Source organism: Lactuca sativa, chromosome 9 (assembly GCF_002870075.4).
Source record: "Lactuca sativa cultivar Salinas chromosome 9, Lsat_Salinas_v11, whole genome shotgun sequence".
In the NCBI taxonomy this organism is placed as follows: domain Eukaryota; kingdom Viridiplantae; phylum Streptophyta; class Magnoliopsida; order Asterales; family Asteraceae; genus Lactuca; species Lactuca sativa.
In genome coordinates, this window is record NC_056631.2 from 25,670,884 (window position 1) to 25,690,434 (window position 19,551).

At 32.7% G+C, this 19,551-nt stretch overlaps 1 protein-coding gene and 2 long non-coding RNA genes across 8 annotated transcripts; 2 read left to right on the forward strand and 1 right to left on the reverse strand.

Annotated features, from left to right (window-relative positions):
• Nucleotides 1-7,836: 7,836 nt before the first annotated feature.
• Nucleotides 7,837-9,249, forward strand: LOC128128583 (uncharacterized). Its single transcript, XR_008226574.1, has 3 exons — nt 7,837-7,996; nt 8,346-8,414; nt 9,168-9,249. It is a non-coding gene; the product is annotated as an uncharacterized LOC128128583 (long non-coding RNA).
• A 1,358-nt stretch (nt 9,250-10,607) lies between these two features.
• LOC111895512 (uncharacterized) lies at nt 10,608-14,146 on the forward strand. 2 transcript variants are annotated; one of them, XR_006187137.2, is made up of 5 exons: nt 10,608-10,804; nt 10,885-11,013; nt 11,454-12,750; nt 12,841-13,791; nt 13,880-14,146. It is a non-coding gene; the product is annotated as an uncharacterized LOC111895512 (long non-coding RNA). The 2 variants fall into 2 exon arrangements; XR_008226515.1 differs by having other exon boundaries at nt 12,841-14,146.
• A 912-nt stretch (nt 14,147-15,058) lies between these two features.
• Nucleotides 15,059-17,484, reverse strand: LOC128128384 (uncharacterized). 5 transcript variants are annotated; one of them, XM_052767198.1, is made up of 5 exons: nt 17,351-17,484; nt 16,593-16,644; nt 16,062-16,113; nt 15,401-15,654; nt 15,059-15,302 (listed from the first exon to the last, which is right to left on the reverse strand). In XM_052767198.1, exons 2-5 carry the CDS (start codon nt 16,618-16,620, stop codon nt 15,244-15,246), a joined length of 393 nt encoding a protein of 130 aa, XP_052623158.1. In that variant the 5' UTR covers nt 16,621-16,644; nt 17,351-17,484; the 3' UTR covers nt 15,059-15,243. The 5 variants fall into 5 exon arrangements, with proteins under 5 accessions (XP_052623158.1, XP_052623154.1, XP_052623155.1 ...); XM_052767194.1 differs by having other exon boundaries at nt 15,059-15,654; nt 17,351-17,466; XM_052767195.1 differs by having other exon boundaries at nt 15,059-15,654; nt 16,593-16,689; nt 17,351-17,412.
• Nucleotides 17,485-19,551: the final 2,067 nt, after the last annotated feature.

The following is a 19,551-nucleotide window of genomic DNA, read 5'->3' on the forward strand; positions in this document are numbered from 1 at the left end:
GTTTGGACCTTAACCGTATAAAATGAAAAATCACATGACTATTTTTACAGTTTTATCTACTTTAAATTTTAACTTTGTAATAAATGGTAGAAATACAACAACGAAAATATAATCACACCCTTATATGCATCTTTGTAAATAAATCTAAATAAAAAAAGATGATCCAAATTTTTTAATGATAGTATGCACTATCAGCACACAAATATTAATCGGGCTTATATTGCTTTTATAAATATGTGTAATCCTTATAATATAAAAGAAGTTTTAAGATAGTCCACACCATTTTTGTCAAATTCTATTTATTAATTAATTATAAACTAGTTTATAACCTGTAAAAATCATAGTTACAAAATTAGTTAAACTTTCATAGTAATATTTATAATTAGTAATCAATTATTTTAAATAAATCATTTCATTTTAAATAAATTATTAATTAATAGATATATCAAAAATTTAAAATTATTATAACTTCAAGTTTAACATATAATTAGAAAAGGTAAATTTGAATTTTGAAGTGATTTGCCTAATATAACTCCATGACATGTGGCATAATATTAATGAGAAGTTGTATTAGAATGACACATGACAAAAGAATATTAAAACTATTCTTTTATTAGAATATGGAGATGGAGATTAATGCTAGAAAACCCAATGATATCAGATATCGATGGAAAGATATCACATTCAACTATAGATTGAGGTAAATATCACTGTAGCTCAACCATCTCTTTAGTTTTGGTTTAAAAGGTCACTAACGTTTTGTTTTGTTTTTTGTTTTTTGTTTTTTTTTTAATATTTTAAGGGAATAATCTCTATATTTACCCATTAAAAACATATCAAGACATATATTAGCCGGTAACAAAGATGATGTGGTTTTTTATTATAAAAGAATTTGTTAATAAATTTGTGGGCTCCTCTTTTAATCTTTGTTCATCATCACCACCACCACCATCTCCATGTCCATCTCCTTCGTCTTCATTCAAATTCAAGCTTAAACTTACATTACTTTTGTTCAAATCTTCCATTTCTACATCAATATTCTCAGAAACTTGAAACACAATCAAAGAATTGAGAATACATTTTCATTTCCGTGAATTTAAAACAACAAAATGCAATTTGTTGAGTTGAGCGCATTACCTGATTCTCTTCCATTGGCATATCATTAATGTTAGTTTTTTCATTCTTCAAAGATAATTCATCTAGCGAGTCACTCTCAACAGGTTTATGCTTATCTTCATCATCCACCATCTCTGCTTCCTTACTATTTTGTTCCTACAATATAGCTATTTGATCGAGTTCAACCATCAACAACAAATCCATAAAACAACATACTTTGGCAGCCATGGAAAAATATTTAAATTGAAGTCTGTGAAAGAGTTCTATACTCATACATACCAACCTTAGACTGTTATTAGATTGAACTTTTAGAAGAAGGATTGGAAATTGATTATGATGTACACTTCAGTTTATTGATAATTTTCATGGATACATGAAGAACACAATTAACTAGGGTTGAATCCTGGAACTCGAATTTCCTTCTATTTTTTTGAATTACATAAATCTAAAAACTCATTTGATTAAAGAATTTTGTGGATGCTGCTTCATAAGTAACAACCAATGTAGATCAACAAGAAGAATGGGTGTGGCAGAAATGAAGATCTCTAAACTCTGAAATCTTTGTGGGAAAAATCACAATCAACAAGAAATTGGTGATGAACTGATGAAGATTGACGATGATGATGATTGTTTGTTTGTTCGTTTTAAGAAAAGAGTTTATAGTGTGTGACGATCTCGATCAGGATCTAGCATGTCGAGGAGGAGTGCCAGAGCCAGAGAAGACAATATCAGAGAAAGTGAAGATGAAAGTAGGCAATGGAACCGAAGGGGATTGGTGGTGGATGGTTCAAGATGATCCGTTCTCTAGGGCCTTTTCTTGGTTTGGTTCTAGATTGATGTTTTGTTTCGATTTTTCAACTTTGAGTTTCCTGGTTTTATGTTTTGTACTGTAAATCATTAAATGACATGGAGCTGATACATGCTGACTAGGAAGATTTACTTGTTCACCCTTTGTTTTTTAAATAAGGACATTTTTAAGCACAAAAAGTTGAGTTTATGCCCTTAGGATCCAACATCTTCTAATACAACAAGAAATACCTCCGAACGACATAGATGGCTAAAAAACATATTTTCTGGAGCATTAGGTGCACTAGATGGAACACGTGTACATGCAGTTGTGCCCGTTGATGAAAAAACTCGCTATAGGGAAAGAGGAAAATGTGAATGTTATCAAAATGTAATAGTAATTTGTGATTTTGATATGATATTCACCTTTGTATGGGTTGGATGGAAGGGCATAGCACATGATTCTAAAGTTTTGAAAGAAGTTGCATTTAATCCGACATTTGGATTTCCATTCCTTCCACTAGGTTTGTAATTTTTTTATAAGTTTCATTATCTATATTATTAATATGATAAATTTGTCAACTATCTACAGATAAATATTACTTTTCTGATGCCACATACACCAACACCCGTGGATTTATGGCTCCTTACCGCAATATTAGGTATTGGTTAGCCGATTTTCGAAGAAACAAAGCTTTAACTAAGGAAGAAAGATTCAATCATGCTCATTCACAACTTAAAAATATCATTGAACGTGCTTATGGTGTATTGAAGGCGAGATTTCCAGTTTTAAAACGTATGACTCCTTATAATTTTTCCAGTGCAAAGAGACGTAGTCATTGCTTGTGTTGCGCTCCGTAATTTTATAAGAAAATACGATATTCAAGATGACTTATTTACGAACTTTGAACAAAACAATATGGTTACTCCTAATGTGGGAGGTGGAGGAAGTGACATCCAAAACATACAAGGCATAGAATGGGGTTCAGAAGCCGTAGACTATATGACTGCTTTGCGTGACTAGATTGGTAATCATTTACTTTCAAATGGTGTACGTTAAATGATGTACTTTTTATTATGTATGACAATGTGTATTTGGATTTTGTATTACACTTTCTATTTGGATTTTAAATGATGTATGTTTAATTTGGATTTTATGTGATAATTTTTATTTTTATAATTATTTTATCCAGCACAAGGGACAACATAAGGATAATATGGTCATTTTTATCATTCAACACAATCAGTCAGATAAATAATCAAACAACATAAACTCAGTTAGATGTGGACTCAGTCAGCATTTCTAACCCAGTCAGCTTCTAACTCGGTCAACTCTAACCCAATCAGAAACTATCAAACAACCCCTTAGTTGGACTATAATGACATTTACCTATAGATTAAATGTTCAAGTTTTGTTTGAATATATATATATATATATATATATATATATATATATATATATATATATATATATATGATGGTTCAAATGAGAGCACTAAATAATGTGAGAATGTGAGGACGATTTTCATGCAATCATTTTATTTAATTAATTTTAATAATCTTTAAATTTTCTCTTAAAAAAATATTATTTGAAAATTGAATTAATTAATATGTAGGAGTAAAAGGGTAATTACAATATGAGATAATTATGGAAATAAGAGAGAATTTTGGGATTATTAAATTTCTAAATTTGAAATACAAGCTTTCTAAATTTTAATATTTAAAGTATATAGATTTTTTAATTACAAGTTATAGCCTAATTTTCAAGTAATGTTCAATTTGATCTATTTCACAAAGTAAGAACCATAGGTAAACATTGTGTGCATACTAAGAGCATGGGACAAGTGTAATAATTCAAGTAAGAAGTTGATTACCCGAAACAACAAATAATGAGTAATCGATATGGTGATAAATAAAAGGTGTTTTATTTATGCTCAAAGGGTTGAGGCCATATGGGATTAGTATTATTCTTGTGTTTCACTTTGCATGTTTTGACTTCCTAAATAATTTAATTGGTTAAGAACAGTCAAATTATTCGAAAGGGCCACAGTCGTTCATATGTTGGAAGTAGGTATGAATGAAGACTGTCGTGAATTGGTGTGTGGATTGTCTAAAGAGCATTAGACATAAACAAATGTTTGCTGCAACGTTCATGAGTGCTTATGAATATGATTTGAGCATTGGATTAAACCCACGCTCACTTGGATCACTCCATGAATTGTATCACAAGTGATTGGTGAGACGATAACATCTTATATTCTTGAAACCGAGATGTGTGAGTTGTATCTTGCAAATCGGTTGCACATTGATAATATGTAAACGCACTAGTAACTTGGTGTTATACAACATATTGTTGTGTGTAATTCGGTGAGTGAGTGCAAGCAAGCATTGTATCAAAGTTTATCCGTTCCTTTTATCCAAAGTAGGATAAAAGCGATATCTTTGGGCCCCTCGATGATTTAGTGATGACAAACGTAAATGCTCGGCCGGGCTAGGGCTAATTTGATTTGTTCAATTAGTCAGTCGTCATAAATCAGAAGTCGAGATATAGTACAAAGAGAATGATTTGAAATCATATCTCATATGATATCTAGAATGGAGGAATAAATGATCCCTTATCTAAGGACACGCGTATCTGATAGGATCAGAGTTGACAACGGCTTTGGAAAGCTACGATTGCAGATCAGGATCTGAAGTCATACGCCTAATAGTTATTAGACTTATCCAAGTGGGAGCTTGTTGGATTAGTGTCTAAGTCCATAACTATTTTGGTATGTACTTGACCCGATGGTGCATGGTCCTTTTGGGTTGCCTTCACCAAAGCAACTTGATAGGATGAATTATGGAGAGAAAGGATTAAATATGATTTGTTAATAAATTATAAGAATAATATATTAAAGGAGAAATCATATTGTTTAATTAATATTAGTCAATAATTAATTGGTAATTAGTTTTGTGACTAAAAGAGATTAAGGGACTGGAATTGTAATTATAAGATAACTGCAATTTGGGCCATGGATTGCCTTGTATTAAGGAGTGGACGAATTCTATGGGGAAGCCCATAAGAAATCGTCCAAGGCCTTAAGGAAATGGATCTATGGGTTGCTTAGGGCTTAAGCATTCAAATTAGGGTTTCCTTGTTAGATAACCCTAATAGCCTCACTATATATAAGACCCTTATGACCCAAAAACGTGGCTAAGCATCCTTCTAGGGTTTCACATGTTTTTGGGCAGCCTCCATCCTCTCTCCTCTTCATCCTCTTGCTCTTGGTGTTTGTGAACCATTAGAGGAGTGACATTTGTGACTCTAAGCTTTCTAAAGTCAATACAAGGAGGAATTGGGATTGTTATTGCTATATAACAATCAAGGTATGATCTAAACCCTAATTATATGTTATATTGGTTATCATATTCTAGATCTAGGGTTTATAGTCTTGGATAACTTGCATGTACAATAGAGAAACCTAGATCCAAGCATTAGGGTTTGTATGAGCACATAGGATGTTCTTATTGCCAAAACCCATCAGGAACTTCGAAAGGTAATCGAGTAGGAGTGGCACGCAAAACAAGGTAGAACGAGAGTGAGAGTTTAAAAGGTGTGAGGAAAGGATTGATCAGGGGTCCCTATTTATAGTGGTTTTTGATGTGCGCGTCGGGCAGTGCGCACCAGCCATCCTGGTGTTGACACGTGTCCTTATCCTATGGTGTAACGTCATCCCGTATCCAATCGAATCATGTGTCAGAAAGCACGTTGGGCACTGCACGCAAGTAAAAAAGAAGTTTGTAAATTTCCTATCTCTCACATACGAATTCCGTTTTCAATGACTTTTATATATTCGCAAAGTTTTTGACGAGCACTACAACTTTCATTTTGGTCGTTTTGGCTAGTTTTAACTTGTTTTTCGATCAAAATTTCTAATCGTTAAAATTATAACTCTCTCCCATGATATCTATTTTAGTTGTTCTTTATCTCATAATTTCTACTTTTTGGTGTAATACGTTTTTCCTTTTGGCGACATTCATTAAAAGTCGACTATTCTATTCTTAGTTTTCGTCGTTGTAATTTCGTACCAACGATAGATCTATATTTGCTATAATTGTTATATTCCTCTTATTTTAAGTTGCATTTCTACGAAAATTATATTTTTGAGATCGCGGTAATGTGTATATCTTAAAAATATTAACTTGCTCTCAAAGTGATGTAACTTTCCATGCACTTTATCTTTGAGCCTAATGTTGACGTATATAAGGATGAAGAAGTTGATAGCATGTAGAATGTAGGGTTACAAGGGCGCCCTATTATCACTAGATTCTATGGTGGTTGATGACGTATTTCTCTTGATTGTCATAAGTTGTAAGATACATGCTTTTCGTTTATTGGAAATTCTTGATATCTTTTCTACAAAAATCTTTAGGTCAATGCATCACAATTCCCATGGTTGGAAGACATCTATTTTTTTCAAGTTTCCTCTTTGTCCTACAACATGTTGTTCCCTGACCCATCAAACATAAAAAAAAAGTTACGTGCAACACACGTGCCTCTTTATTAGTTCAGGATAAATCATCATTTTGCACCACATTTATTTAAAATCTCCACAACCCTTCAACGCTTAATTAATTAATCACAACTGTTGAAAAGATTTTTTAACTTGATTTTTATAATTATTAAGTTAATGACATTTAATCTTTGATATTTTATTTTTCTCTCATTTATACATGTTGTATGCATATTAATAGTATATAAGTAAGAATTTGTTACAAAAACATTTATGTTGTTGAATAAGTTAATGATTCAAATACGAAGACTTGAAGAATGACTTTTCCCGCATCCATGGTTACTTCAACACGAAATTTTCTTGATATAATTATGTTTGAGATGAAAGGTATATTAAAGATCAACAACCTTCCTTGTTATAGAAAAATATATATTGTGTTTTTAGAATTTTTTTGATTTTTTAATTGACTTTATAAGTGTTTAATATGTTTTTGAATGCAAATATGATAATCGCTATTTGTTTTAGTGCTTCTATGTTATTGAAATTTATATTATATTTATTTGTTTATGTTATTTCTTATTTATTATATCTTTACTATATTATTAAACATATTAACTGTAACGCCCGCAAATCTGGGCTAGTCAAATTAGAGGCAATAGGGGTCGAAAACGACTTTTCGACAAAAGATTATTTAGAATAAATAATCTTAATCAAGTTGTAGAGTATGTTACAAGGTTTTCATACATATAAAGAACGCCGAAAACCGAGTTATAACGAAGAAGTTATGACCCGTTGAAGTTTCGCGACGAAACCGGCACGATACCGAGAAGCGTAAATAGTGAATTTACGATGGAGCGAGATTTAGCCTTAGCGATCTAAACGAAAGTCGTAGAATATGTTAAACTAAGAACATCGATAAAAAGAACGCCCAAATCTGACTTCGTATGAGGAAGTTATGATTTTTTTTAAGATTTAGCATAGCAGTGCACAGCCCGAAATCTGAATTTTAGATCGGTCGATTTTTAGCCGACGGAATCTAAATGAAAGTTGTAGTACTCGTAAATACCAACGCGTGGATATAAATAACGTCAAAAACGGAGTTCGAATGAACGAGTTACAAATTATAATAGCATATTTACGTATTAAAATAAAGTATAAATCATATATACGTACACATATATATACATATGTATATATCATTAGAAAGGTATCGACGATGCGGTCATTATAAGACTAATGTTGAGTTCTTTCGACATTAGTTTAGTGCAAATATCATTAAATCTATTTAAAATAGTATTATAAAGGGGTGTTTAGTTGTTTATATAACTATAAGGTCATTAAGTAATTATGGAGGGTAGTTTTTGTAAATTCAATTACTATAAATAAGAGGCTTGGGCTCTCATATTTCTTGCACCATTCTCTTGATTCAAGAGTCTTTCTCTCCTTATCCCCCGAGCATTTCGGTCCCTCGTGATTCGACTTCTCTTTCTGTAGTTTTAGTATAGTAAGGTGAGCGCTGCACGAATCTTTCTTAGAAAGATTCAGCGACGAAGTTCTGCCCCTGCAGAGCCCGACTCCTAGCTAAAATCCCCTTGTAAGTAAGTTATGCTTACCCTATTTTAAATATAGTTTATATTTAAAATTAGTATTGTTATTATAAATTTATAATAAATATTTGAGCTATTATTATGACTTATATAAGTGTCGTTATAATATCTTTTTAACTACTCGCGGTACGGGGAATCTGGTTTAAAGGGCCGCATAGGGTTGTTGGATTTCAGAAGTGCTATATGCCAAAATGGTCCTACCCTCCGGTGTTTTATGTCTGGCCCCTGTCTGTACATAGTGGTTGGAAAGTATTGTTTAAACGCTTATATAATAATAATAATAAGACTAATAATTAGTCACGGTAAATATTAGACTAAAATCTAGTGGTAATAATACTAGGTTTCGTCGAAGGAAATTATTTTAAAGTAAACGAAGCGCTGTCCGAGTACCGAGTCACCACCTTCTCAAGTGAGTGCATGGTCCCTTTCATCTTACACATAGATATGAAGTATTTTAAATATAAATTACGTGTTACGTGTGAATATTGTCTTAATACTTGCTGTCTATGCTGGTGAAAGATTTTTATACATGTTTTAAATGATGTAAACTGTATAAAGTATTTTATATCTACAAAATATGTTGCGTAAAACATGGGTAGATGAATGATGAGGGATAAAAGCTGAAATAGAGGAACATTAGTAGTACGGACCTAGTGCCCTATAGGTAATACATTGGCAGCAGTGGACCAAGTACCCTATAGATGAGCACTGGCAGCTGCGCCACAACCCGTAGATGTTTTAGATCTATGGTAAACGTCCTAGCAGCTGCGCTCTAAGGACAGTATCAACAATTGTGCCTAATAGGGAGCCTTATGACCATGACAGTGGCGTTAAAAGGTCAATACCGGCAGGAGCGCCTCATAGGAAATGTCCCAATTCTGGCAGCTGTGCCTAAGTGACAAGATTAGCAGCTACGCTTGACCAAAGTGTCATTGGCAACAATGGACTTCATGTTGTTTCCTTAGGATGATCCTTAGGAATGAATGAATGAGAAATAGCTGATTCTTAGGGTAGATCCTTAAGAATAAAGAAGATAATGGGGATGGGTAATTGGGTTGATTATTTGATTGTTTAAACATAATAATTATATTATTGTGGGTTGAAAACCCTATGTACTCACCAGGTTTCCCAACCTGACCCACTCAGTTTATTTATATCACAGGTGTTGATATGAAGTGACATTACACTGAGAGATTTAAAGAGATGTAGATCACTAGTGTAAATAATTGTAAGTTCTGTTTATGCTTATGTTTCTGTATTAACGATGACATCCCAAACGTTTTAAAATGAAATAAATACGTTTCTTCGAAAATGTTTTAATAACGTATTTACCATGTTTTTCTGGGAACAAATTCCGCAACATTTTTATAAAATGAAGTACTCTGATTTTTATAAAGCATAAACAACATCGGTCTTTTCTGGCCGTGAAAATGGGGACGTCACATTAACTATTTCTTGAAATTTAAAAGTTTACTATATTATTAAACATATTAACTATTTCTTGAAATTTAAAAGGTACAACTATTTGAACATCATGTATAATCGGATTAAGCTTGTAATCTAAATATTTCAACAATCTATAAGTGTATACCCTATTAACTCCGAGGAGCCCTAATTTCCTTTACACGCTACCAGATGCCGTCAAAGCGCATATCTTCCGTCTCTCTCTTTGCTCTCTTCAATATCCGAAAACTCTCTGCTACCACAAAGCCACCGTTACAAACTCCGCCATCACCTCTCTCTCATCTGCCAATGGTACCTAAACCCCTAACCCTAATTTTCTTACACCATCGCTACCTGACATCGGCAACATCACACACCATTCATCAGTAGTATAACCCCCAATGACGAACCAATAATTCACCACCACCCATTCTTCGTTTCTTACACCACCAACTGTCTCCACCCAATTGCCTCGCAAACCCACCACATGCCGTCTCTATCTCTGTCTTTCTATAAACCCTTAGGCCATCCGTTATACCCACCACTAACCACTATAGTGGTGGGTGCCACATCATCACCACTAACTACCACTAAAAGCTTGGGATACTCACCACTATATGTCTTTTATTTTTTGATTATTAAAATAAAAAAAATATATATTTTAATTAATTAAATTATAGAGAGAGAGGTGGAGAAAGGTAGAGAGAGAAGCAATTTTATTGGCCGTGGTGTTCCGTTCTTCCCACCACATATGACAACGAAATAGCTCCACCACTAGCCACCACTAAAACCTTGGGTGGTGTTCACATCCGTGGTTAGTGGTCACGTAGACCACGAACCCTCTCGTGATGAGCATACCATAAGGCCTTAAGCTAAAGATACACCATCACTCATCGTCATTAATAGCACCATCGCTCTCACCTCTACAACCAATCGCTGACTAATCGTCGATGTCGATTTCCACCCTGTTAATCTCTATACAAAAAAAGGTGATACATTTTTTCTATATTTGATTGGTTTCCCTTATATCCAGTCTACCATTTTGGTTTCTGAATAATAGCTTTTAATGATTGTTAAATTGGAATAAGTTGTTATAGACATTCTTCCCCATACTTTTTTTTCTTATTGGATCTGTCAGGTAAGAATGGAAGGAGGATAAGGGAGTGGAGAGCAGGTTTGTTTTCATTTTTCTCTCTTCAACTGCTAATCCATCAACATTATGTTTTACTTATATTATATAGACGTAATCAAGATTAAGATTGACAAGTGTGTCATATGATACTCCATTTGTCTATTGTTAGAGCTAGCTATGGTGTTTTGAGGGTTGTTAATGAAAATGGAGCAAAAGGATATGAGGTATTTGAATACAAAGAGTCTATTTCTCTTTTCTATACATGTTTATGCGCTCTCTAACACTGTTTTTTCATCAATGTCAGTTTATTGTTAGTGGAAAGCTTGAGAACAACATGCCAAGTTAATGGAGTTCAAGTAAAGGTACACATTGTCATCTGGTGAATCTGTCAAGGAGTTAATTGACTGTTGTGAGACTTGTGCTTTTTAGACAGGTAAACTCATTTCATTTTGTTATCTGCTTTGTTTGTTTTACAGTATTAGATAACTTCCTTTTGGGTTAAATGTAAGATTTTGCAACAAATTTTCACTGCACTTCCATTTCTTCTTGATATAACATTATTTTTTTGAAAATCTACAGAGTTTTAGCATTGTCATTTAAAATCAAAAGCAATTTACACCGATGTAATTTTGTAGGTTATTCAAAGTATGATGTTCTAATAATTAAAAACATATGTAAGCACAATGCTTTAATATGTTGTTTTTAATTTATTTATTTCTTTAACAACAAGAAACAGGAACATACTTTAGTTTTCACCATCTTTCGTATTTTCAGCTTTTTAAACTCTAATGCTCTCTGCTTTCTTTCTTTTTAATTTTTTTTTCAGTTTTCATCATAGGTTGCTAACCAACCACTGTTTTCACATCTTTTCAGGGTAAGGATCAGTTGTTACCAAGTCGACAAGAAGGTGAGACACTTCAACGACTACTACCAAAATCCGACATTCGTATATTTGAGGATAATGGTTACATGATCTTATGGTAGCAATCCTCAACATTTGTTTTTATTTTCTTTTTTCTGAATGAATGCTAAAGTGTAATATCTAAATGTGACAACAAAATCTTTTAAAGTATTGAGTTGAAGTTGAAGTTGTTTCTGATAAAACTCGAACATGATATTTTAGAATATCTTTGTTTATTTATGGTGTTTTTTTTTTTTTTTGCAGTTTTTACCTTAATCCATGGATCTGGAAATGCAATGTATGCATTATTGTGCTGTTCATCTAGGTATTTGCTTTCTTAGTTTCATCTCGAAAGGTAACATTTTGATTTACCTAAGAAAGCATGTTTATTCTATAAACTCAACCTTATTTTCCTGGTTATGTGTTCTCTTTGGTAGCCTATTCTCACTGGTTTTAATAAATTATTCATGTTTTGTCAAAAAGGGGGAATTTGCTTGGGATGTAACCGGTCAGAAGAAAGGAAGAGAGTTTAAGATCACTGTTGTAAGTTTATGGCAATCTGAAGTTGAACAACTTCATTTTCTACTTGAATGGTTGCTCATTGTTAGTTTCTTCTTTCGATTTATAATTTTTTTCCAAATATGATTTGTTGTTTTCTAACTTGAAATTTTATTTGTTTGAAAGATTTTTGCTTTTTAGGGGTTTGATTGTATGATGGTAGCTAAAAAGAAGTGAAATCATATTTTTTTTTTTCACATTTATATAAGGTATTATTATATGATTTTTGATATACTCTTTAGAAAAGTATTCATAGTACTATGTCTCCGGGTTCCTTTTTTTATGTTTTATATGCTTTAACTCTCAATATATCTTTGTGGATGAATCTTACTAGAGGTTTTGATTTTGGAGGCAATAGGCTACAAATTTTGATTCAACAAGATTGAGATGGAGCAAGTTTTCGGTTAAATCTACTTTAAAGCTGAACTTCTCTCTATGGATGAATGGCTACAGGTTTGATGTTGTCATGCTATATCTCCTTAAAAGTTTAAAGCTTCTCTATGTTTTTCTTATTTCCTCTTTTATATGGAAATTATGTAATTAAGCTTTTGAACATATATTTGCATGTACTTGAATATGTCTATGTGTGTAGGTGGGATCGTTTCTCATTTCTCAGCTTGGTAAATCCATGCCATAGCTCAAGAAAAAGACATATACCATAGAGGATATATTAGTAATATGAAAGGATTCATGAAAGTACAAATATGTCATGTTAGTATTTGGTATTTGAAAAATATGGGGCTTATAATGCATTGATATTGAAAAATTATTAATTTTTCGTTCTTGGGGTTGTTATTGTAGGCATGTTTCCATCGGTGGAAAAGAGCTTCACAAGCACCTAGCTTGTGAATTGTGTGAAGATGTTAGAACTAAGCGGTTAGTGAAATCTCACAGCTCTAACATTCGTAAATTCCTACTTTTCAATTTCTTATATGTATGCCCATATTTATAAATGTGATTGTAGTAAGTGCAACTTTTTAAACATTATAACTGAGGTGGCCAAGTGGGTCTCTACCATAATCATGGTTATAATTCTGTTATTATCTCTAAAAAACAATACGAGTTAGTGTCTAAAGCATAACTATCTAAATATTAATTAGTAAGTCTTAAATAGTATACTTATATCTTTGAAATATGCTTTGTTTTAAAAAGACATAACAATAAATATATATTTGTTATAGTAAATTATACCATCAATAAAGATATCATTTTCTAACATTGAATTTAGTGGATATTGTTTTCATGGGACGGTAACCATGCACTCAAATATGTACATAAATATAGTAATAAAAAATGAGAATATTTTATGGTATGTTATTTTAATGTGTACATGACAGGTAGCAGAGATGTAATAGAAGGAAATGGAAGTAAGTTGTAATTTCTTGCTAATGAATGAAAGTACGTTGTTATTCATCACATTTAATTTGACGTAAATGCAAGAAATAACAACGTACTTTCTAAGTACATTGTCATCATGAGAATAAATTGAAAGTAAACTACCCTTTCTTGCTAATAAATGAAAGTAAGCTGCTATTTGCATTTATTTTGGGTACAGTGCAAGAAATAGCAAATTACCTCAAAATTAAAGTGCCCCATAATGAGAATAAACTTGAAATTAAATTACTATTTCTCGCTCATTGGCTTATTTGGCATATTTCTTTAAAATAAAATCAACGCTTTTGGGTAAATTGCAGGAAATGGCAAGATACTTAAAACCACTATTATGATTTGAAGTTGATTACATTTTCTTTTGTAAGTATAGTTTATTTTTTTGGAAATAACTCTGAAGCTTCTAATTGTTTTCTAATTTTGAACCTTCTTTTGGCCAATTTGCTCCAAGCATGTTTGTGTTTGAAAAAGCACCACAAACCAAGCGTTAGGCATGGAGTTGGAGTATGTTCTTGGGAAAATTAATGTTAAAAAATATCGTATTTGTGTGCCCTTTAAGACCAGAAGTAAAATTCTAAACAGTTTCTCTGTGTGTTTCTAAATGCTTTATTATGATGAATCATCATTTTCCTATATTTCTAAAGTACATGCTCAGGTAATTAATATTTTCGTGAGCAAGTGTTGTTTTAATTGTATGCTTTTAAAATAATTAAGCAGATGGAGGTTACATTATATCCATACAGTCAAAGCCGTACAGGCCTTCAAATAATTTGTAGAAGATATATTAATTGAGTTATGTAACTAAATCGATTAAAAAATGGAAAAGGAAAGAGTTGTTAAATTCATCAAACAATGACAAAGTATCCAATATGTCCCATGTTGTAAGAATTAAAACAAATATAAGACTTATGAGGGGATGCTTGTCTCCCCACTCTCTATGTTTATCTCAATAAAAGACAAATTCTCACACAAAATTTTGTATTTTAAATCTTTAATGAAATAAATCAAACTCTAAATAATAAAAACTAAAACAAAATTTCTTAGTTACTTGGACCATATACATTTCGAAAACACACAATACTACATTCTACTTTCAAAAACATTTTCACATACCTTTCTTTACAAATAGATTAATAAAAAAGAAGACCACACTTACTATAAAGAATAATGTTTACAAATAAAAGATATACCTTGCATGATAATATTAATTCATAAATATCCGACTTATCATAAAACTTTAAGAACGTGATTTTGATGCCCATTCATATCATATTTACCGGTTGATTTAATCCTTCTTTGAGTTCACTTTGACCTACTTTGGTTATTGAAGTTGGCACATACCGCAATCAGACGACATCAAATAATATTTGTTAATGCATTGTGTGGTAAATGATAGAAATAATATATTTTAGATATTTGTATCAAGGCTTGAAGAAATGAGTCCATACTTATTACCTAAATTTTTCTTGGTATAATAGTGTTTGAGATTAAAAGTAAATTAACGACCAATAACTTTCTATATTATGAGTTCTTTTTTTGAAATTGATGATATATTTTTATTCCCTTTATAAGTGTTTAAATATAATATTTTGAATACGTCTTAGTGTTTTTTATGTATTAAGAGTTGGTATTTGTAATAGATAATAATTAACATAAATTAACGAGTGTACGTACAACTTGACACATCATAATGTTCCATGGTAAATTTGAAAACATTACAAGGATGTTTTGGATTTCTTGTTGGGTACCAAAAATTCTGGAGAAACGAATTCAGCCATAAACAGCAACTTCATCTCATCCCAAGTAAACGGGCGCTTATCGACTTGCATGCTTAAATTTTGGATACCTTGCCACCATCTGAAAGCCTCTCCTTCCTGTGGCAATGTGTTGAATACAAGTTTAGCTTTGTCAACCCCTGACAACGGAAAACACCCGAAAGAGTTTTCTACACTATCTATCCATTTACAAAAACCTTGTAGATCATCAAACTTCTCAGGGAAAGATGGTAGAAGAACCTTTCGCCATATTTCAACTTTATTTGGGCCGTCACCAGATTTCTTCTGCTCTACTGGCTCTGGCTTTGGCTTTGGCAGTAGAAAATATCTTTTGAAACGCTCTTCAATAGTGTGTGCACTAGTGTCCAGACCTTTGAGTGTGTTTGACATGGACTCAATATCATTCATAATTTTTTTTATATTGTTGGCCAACAAACCCAAACTATCTACGCTGAAAAATATAAACAAATGTACTTTACTTATACAACCATAAAAAGCTCAAGTGCAAAAAATAAAAAAGAGATAGTTGATAACAAATCAATTCCTTCTCAAAATTTTCCCTGATTCATTAACATATTCAGTTCTAAACCCCCTTTACAATTTTCTCACTCACACACAAAACCCTAGCAAAATATTGGAATAGAACCCTTCTTCCAATACAAGGATTTAAAAAGTTTGTTTAATAGAAAATTAATAAATATAAGGATTTAAAAAGATCATAATTTTTTTTTAAAAAAAATGGGAATTGGGCAGATATGATATTTTGATGTTTAACAAGAGCATATATATGCAATTCTCCCGCACTTTTTTATAAAACAAAAATTATGTCATTCAAAAATAATAAAATTTTCTAGAAACCTGGAGCCAATATGGTGCCCTTGATCTTGATCCATGTCTTGTGGCTCGTTCCCTGAATCAAAAAATTTAAAGTCAGTATAAAGGTTTATTTTTTTCAACACCATATTCTAATCTTGGAATAAAATTTAATCAAACTCATCCTAATAAAACCTTAATCTTCCAACCAAAGGATTTACACCTTATTCTTTCAAGATTTCCAATCGATTTATAAATATCTTTTAATTATATTAATTTTGATGATCAAATTGTAGAGAGTGATCCAAAGAGAAAGCCAGATGTCAAAACCCTAAACCTTGATGACCGATCTAGGGTGTTGGCTGTTCCATTCTCCATAAAAGAAGGCATTACTGGTGTATAAGTAATTAGAGAGTTACATAATTAACAAATCACAACTTAAAGATTTTAAATCAACTTCTTCTCTGTATATCTTTTACATTAAAGGATGGATAAGTGCTAAGTGAGTATCTATAATTCTAATTGAACATATTTAGAAGAAACTTTTGCAACAGAAACTAGCAATTGCAAACAAACCTGATCCAGTCTTCTTTTCCCCATCCATCTGGGGTTGGTTGACTTTTGAAGCCTGAATAAGAGTTCAAAAACCAAAGCCCAAAACCAATTCAACTGCCTTGTGATATACATATGGATAATTAATTCACCGGATCCCACTTAAAATTGCCCAATCATTGTTAATTATTGATGCAGACTACATATGCTTATGCTATGTATGTATACATGTACATAAACTTTTGTATTCATACTTAAGTTGTTATAAACTGACAAAATACATCTTACATAATTCTTTATGTATGAAAACTAATGTCATAATCATAGCAGCAAACATGTTCAAAAGTCAAAGGTACAAATGAGCTGAATAAAACCAATCAAGAGAGTTAAACAATACCAAACATACAGCAGATCCATGAATCAACCACATAAAACCATGGGAAAACAAATTTTACATTAGTATTCGACTTTTCTTGCCCCCCTTCAAAAGAAGCCAAACTAAGATGAAAATGAAACAACTTTGTAAAGGCATTAAAAAAAACTAACTTTTCGATCAATTTGAAACTTTTTTACGCCTAAATGTGATGCAAAATAAATAAACTTAATTTCTTCAGAGTCGATGAACCATGGAAACTTATATCAGGATGAAAAAGAAACACAGAAAACAAACCCTAGAAAATAACTAAACAAAACCATTGTCCTCGAATCGGGATCGAGATCAGTATCAGAAATCATACAGTAATGAGATTAGTAGACTCGGAAGATTGGGTTTTCACGATTACCGTTATTACGTGAAGCAATCGTCCCCTGATTTGCCGGCTTCTCCTCCGCTCTACGCTGTACCGGAACCCTAAGGTGGAGATGGATCAATTTTTATAGGTGTAACATCAAACCGTAAACTTATCCCCTGGGCCGTGGCCCATTCAACTGTGAAACAAATACCCAATCGACCAATAGCATAACTTCGACTTCGGCTCTTTTATTTGAGCCGGATGTGAGTTTACATAAATTTTTCTTGATTTTAAATAAATTCTTTGATAAAACAATAATAATAATAATAATAAGCACTTAATCATTTAGCCTTTGCTCAACCTCTCCAATAAATGTCCCTAAGGCAACCATGTGGGGATAACAAACGTAAATCATGTGGGGATGATTTAGTGATAACAAATGTAAATCATCAGGATTGACACTACTGCTAAGAGGATTCCTCAGCAATAAATGTCCTTAAGGCAACCATGTGGGGGATGGACATCTGGTGAGCATACAGTTCAAATAAACACACGGTTCAAATAAACACATATAGGTTGCGAGCTTGCTAGTGTTCCACTGGACTGTCTAGAATAGTCCGTGGTCGTCATCTATACTCCGCTAGATGACTGGATCATCAATAACATCTATAACGAGACCTCTCATTATTTTATTTTGTCACACAGCAACTATTACATCTACCCATGTTTTACCTAACACATTTTGTAGATATAAAATACATATACAGTTTAAATCATTGAAAACATGTATAAAACGTTCATCCAACATAGATAACAAGTATTCAGATAATATGCATACATAGCACGTAATTTATATAAAATATTTCATATCTATGTGTAAGCTGAAAGTAACTATGCACTCACTTGAAAAGGTGGTGAATCTGAACTCGGACAGCGCTTCGCTTCTTAAAAATAATTTTCTTCGACGAAACCTAGTATTATTACCACTAGAGTTTAGTCTATTATTCGCCGAGACTAATTAATAGTCTAGCTATTATTACTATTATATAAGCGTCAAACAATACTTATATAGCTCATAATAATAGCCCAAGTACTTATTATAAGTTCCTAATAACGTTACTATAATTAAATAAACGATATATTAAAAATAGCGTAGGCGTAGCTCACTTACAGCGGGTTTTATAGAAAACCGGGCTTTGATTGGAGCAGTGTTCCCGAGCCGAAAATCTCTTCTTCTCGGAGCCTTCGAGTACTCCGGGGCTTCCGCCTCGTGCTAGGGAGGTTCCCTAGGCTTTTCGGGGCGTTTCGGGGCTAGAGAGAGGTTCTAGAGAGAGAGTAAAGAGAAGAAAGAATGAGAAAGGTGTGAAGAAAATGAGGGTGGGAGAGGTTCTATTTATAGGGTGAAAATTGACTAAACTTGGTGCCACATATCACCATCTAGTGGCAAGACTTGGGGAGAAAGTAATGGCCAAGATTGTGCCACATTACCCATTTTCGCACAGCACACTTCCGACTTCTAAAATCCGTAACTTTCACATACGACCTCCGTTTTTAAAGTTCTTTATATCCACGCGTAGGTAAAAATAATATCTACAACTTTCATTTTTACTCCGTCGGCTAATTCTTGACCGATCTTAAATTTAACAGTACAAGGAGATTATATTGTTAAACGTCCGCGTAAAATTCATAACTTCTACATACGGACTCTGTTTTCTTCTGTATTTTTACCGTTGAGTTCCTATTAATGAGATCTTCAACTCTCATTTAGGTCGCGTAAGTCAAAAACCGCTCGAACTAAAATTCGAGTTTCGGGTCGTGCACTGCTAAGCCGAATCTTAGAAAAATCATAACTTCCTCATACGGAGTCGGATTTGGGCGTTCTTTTTATGGATGTTCTCGATTTAAAATATAATACAACTTTAGTTTAGATCACTAAGGCTAAAAAGTCCTCCATCGTAAATTCACTATTTACGTCTCCCGGTGCAGTGTCGGTTTTGCCGTAAAACTTCGACGGGTCATAACTTCTTCGTTATAACTCGGATTTCGACGCTCTTTATATGTACGGAAACCTTGTAACATATACTAAAACTTGGTTGAGATTATTTATTCTTAATAATCTTTTGTCGAAAAGTCGTTTTCGACCCCTATTGCCTCTAAATTGACTAGCCCGGATCTACGGGCGTTACAGATATGGTATGATAACAAATGGAGATTTCTCGATTTGAAAAGTGGCGTATGTGGAAGGATTGCAA

What these genes read in the sequence shown, in the direction of transcription:
- LOC128128384 (XM_052767194.1), bottom strand. Translation starts at nt 16,620, where the DNA reads ATGGATGGGGAAAAGAAGACTGGATCAG. An exon ending in GGAAAAGAAGACTGGATCAG is followed by an intron (nt 16,114 to 16,592) that starts GTTTGTTTGCAA and finishes TTTTTGATTCAG; the next exon opens with GGAACGAGCCACAAGACATG. An exon ending in GGGCACCATATTGGCTCCAG is followed by an intron (nt 15,655 to 16,061) that starts GTTTCTAGAAAA and finishes TATATTTTTCAG; the next exon opens with CGTAGATAGTTTGGGTTTGT.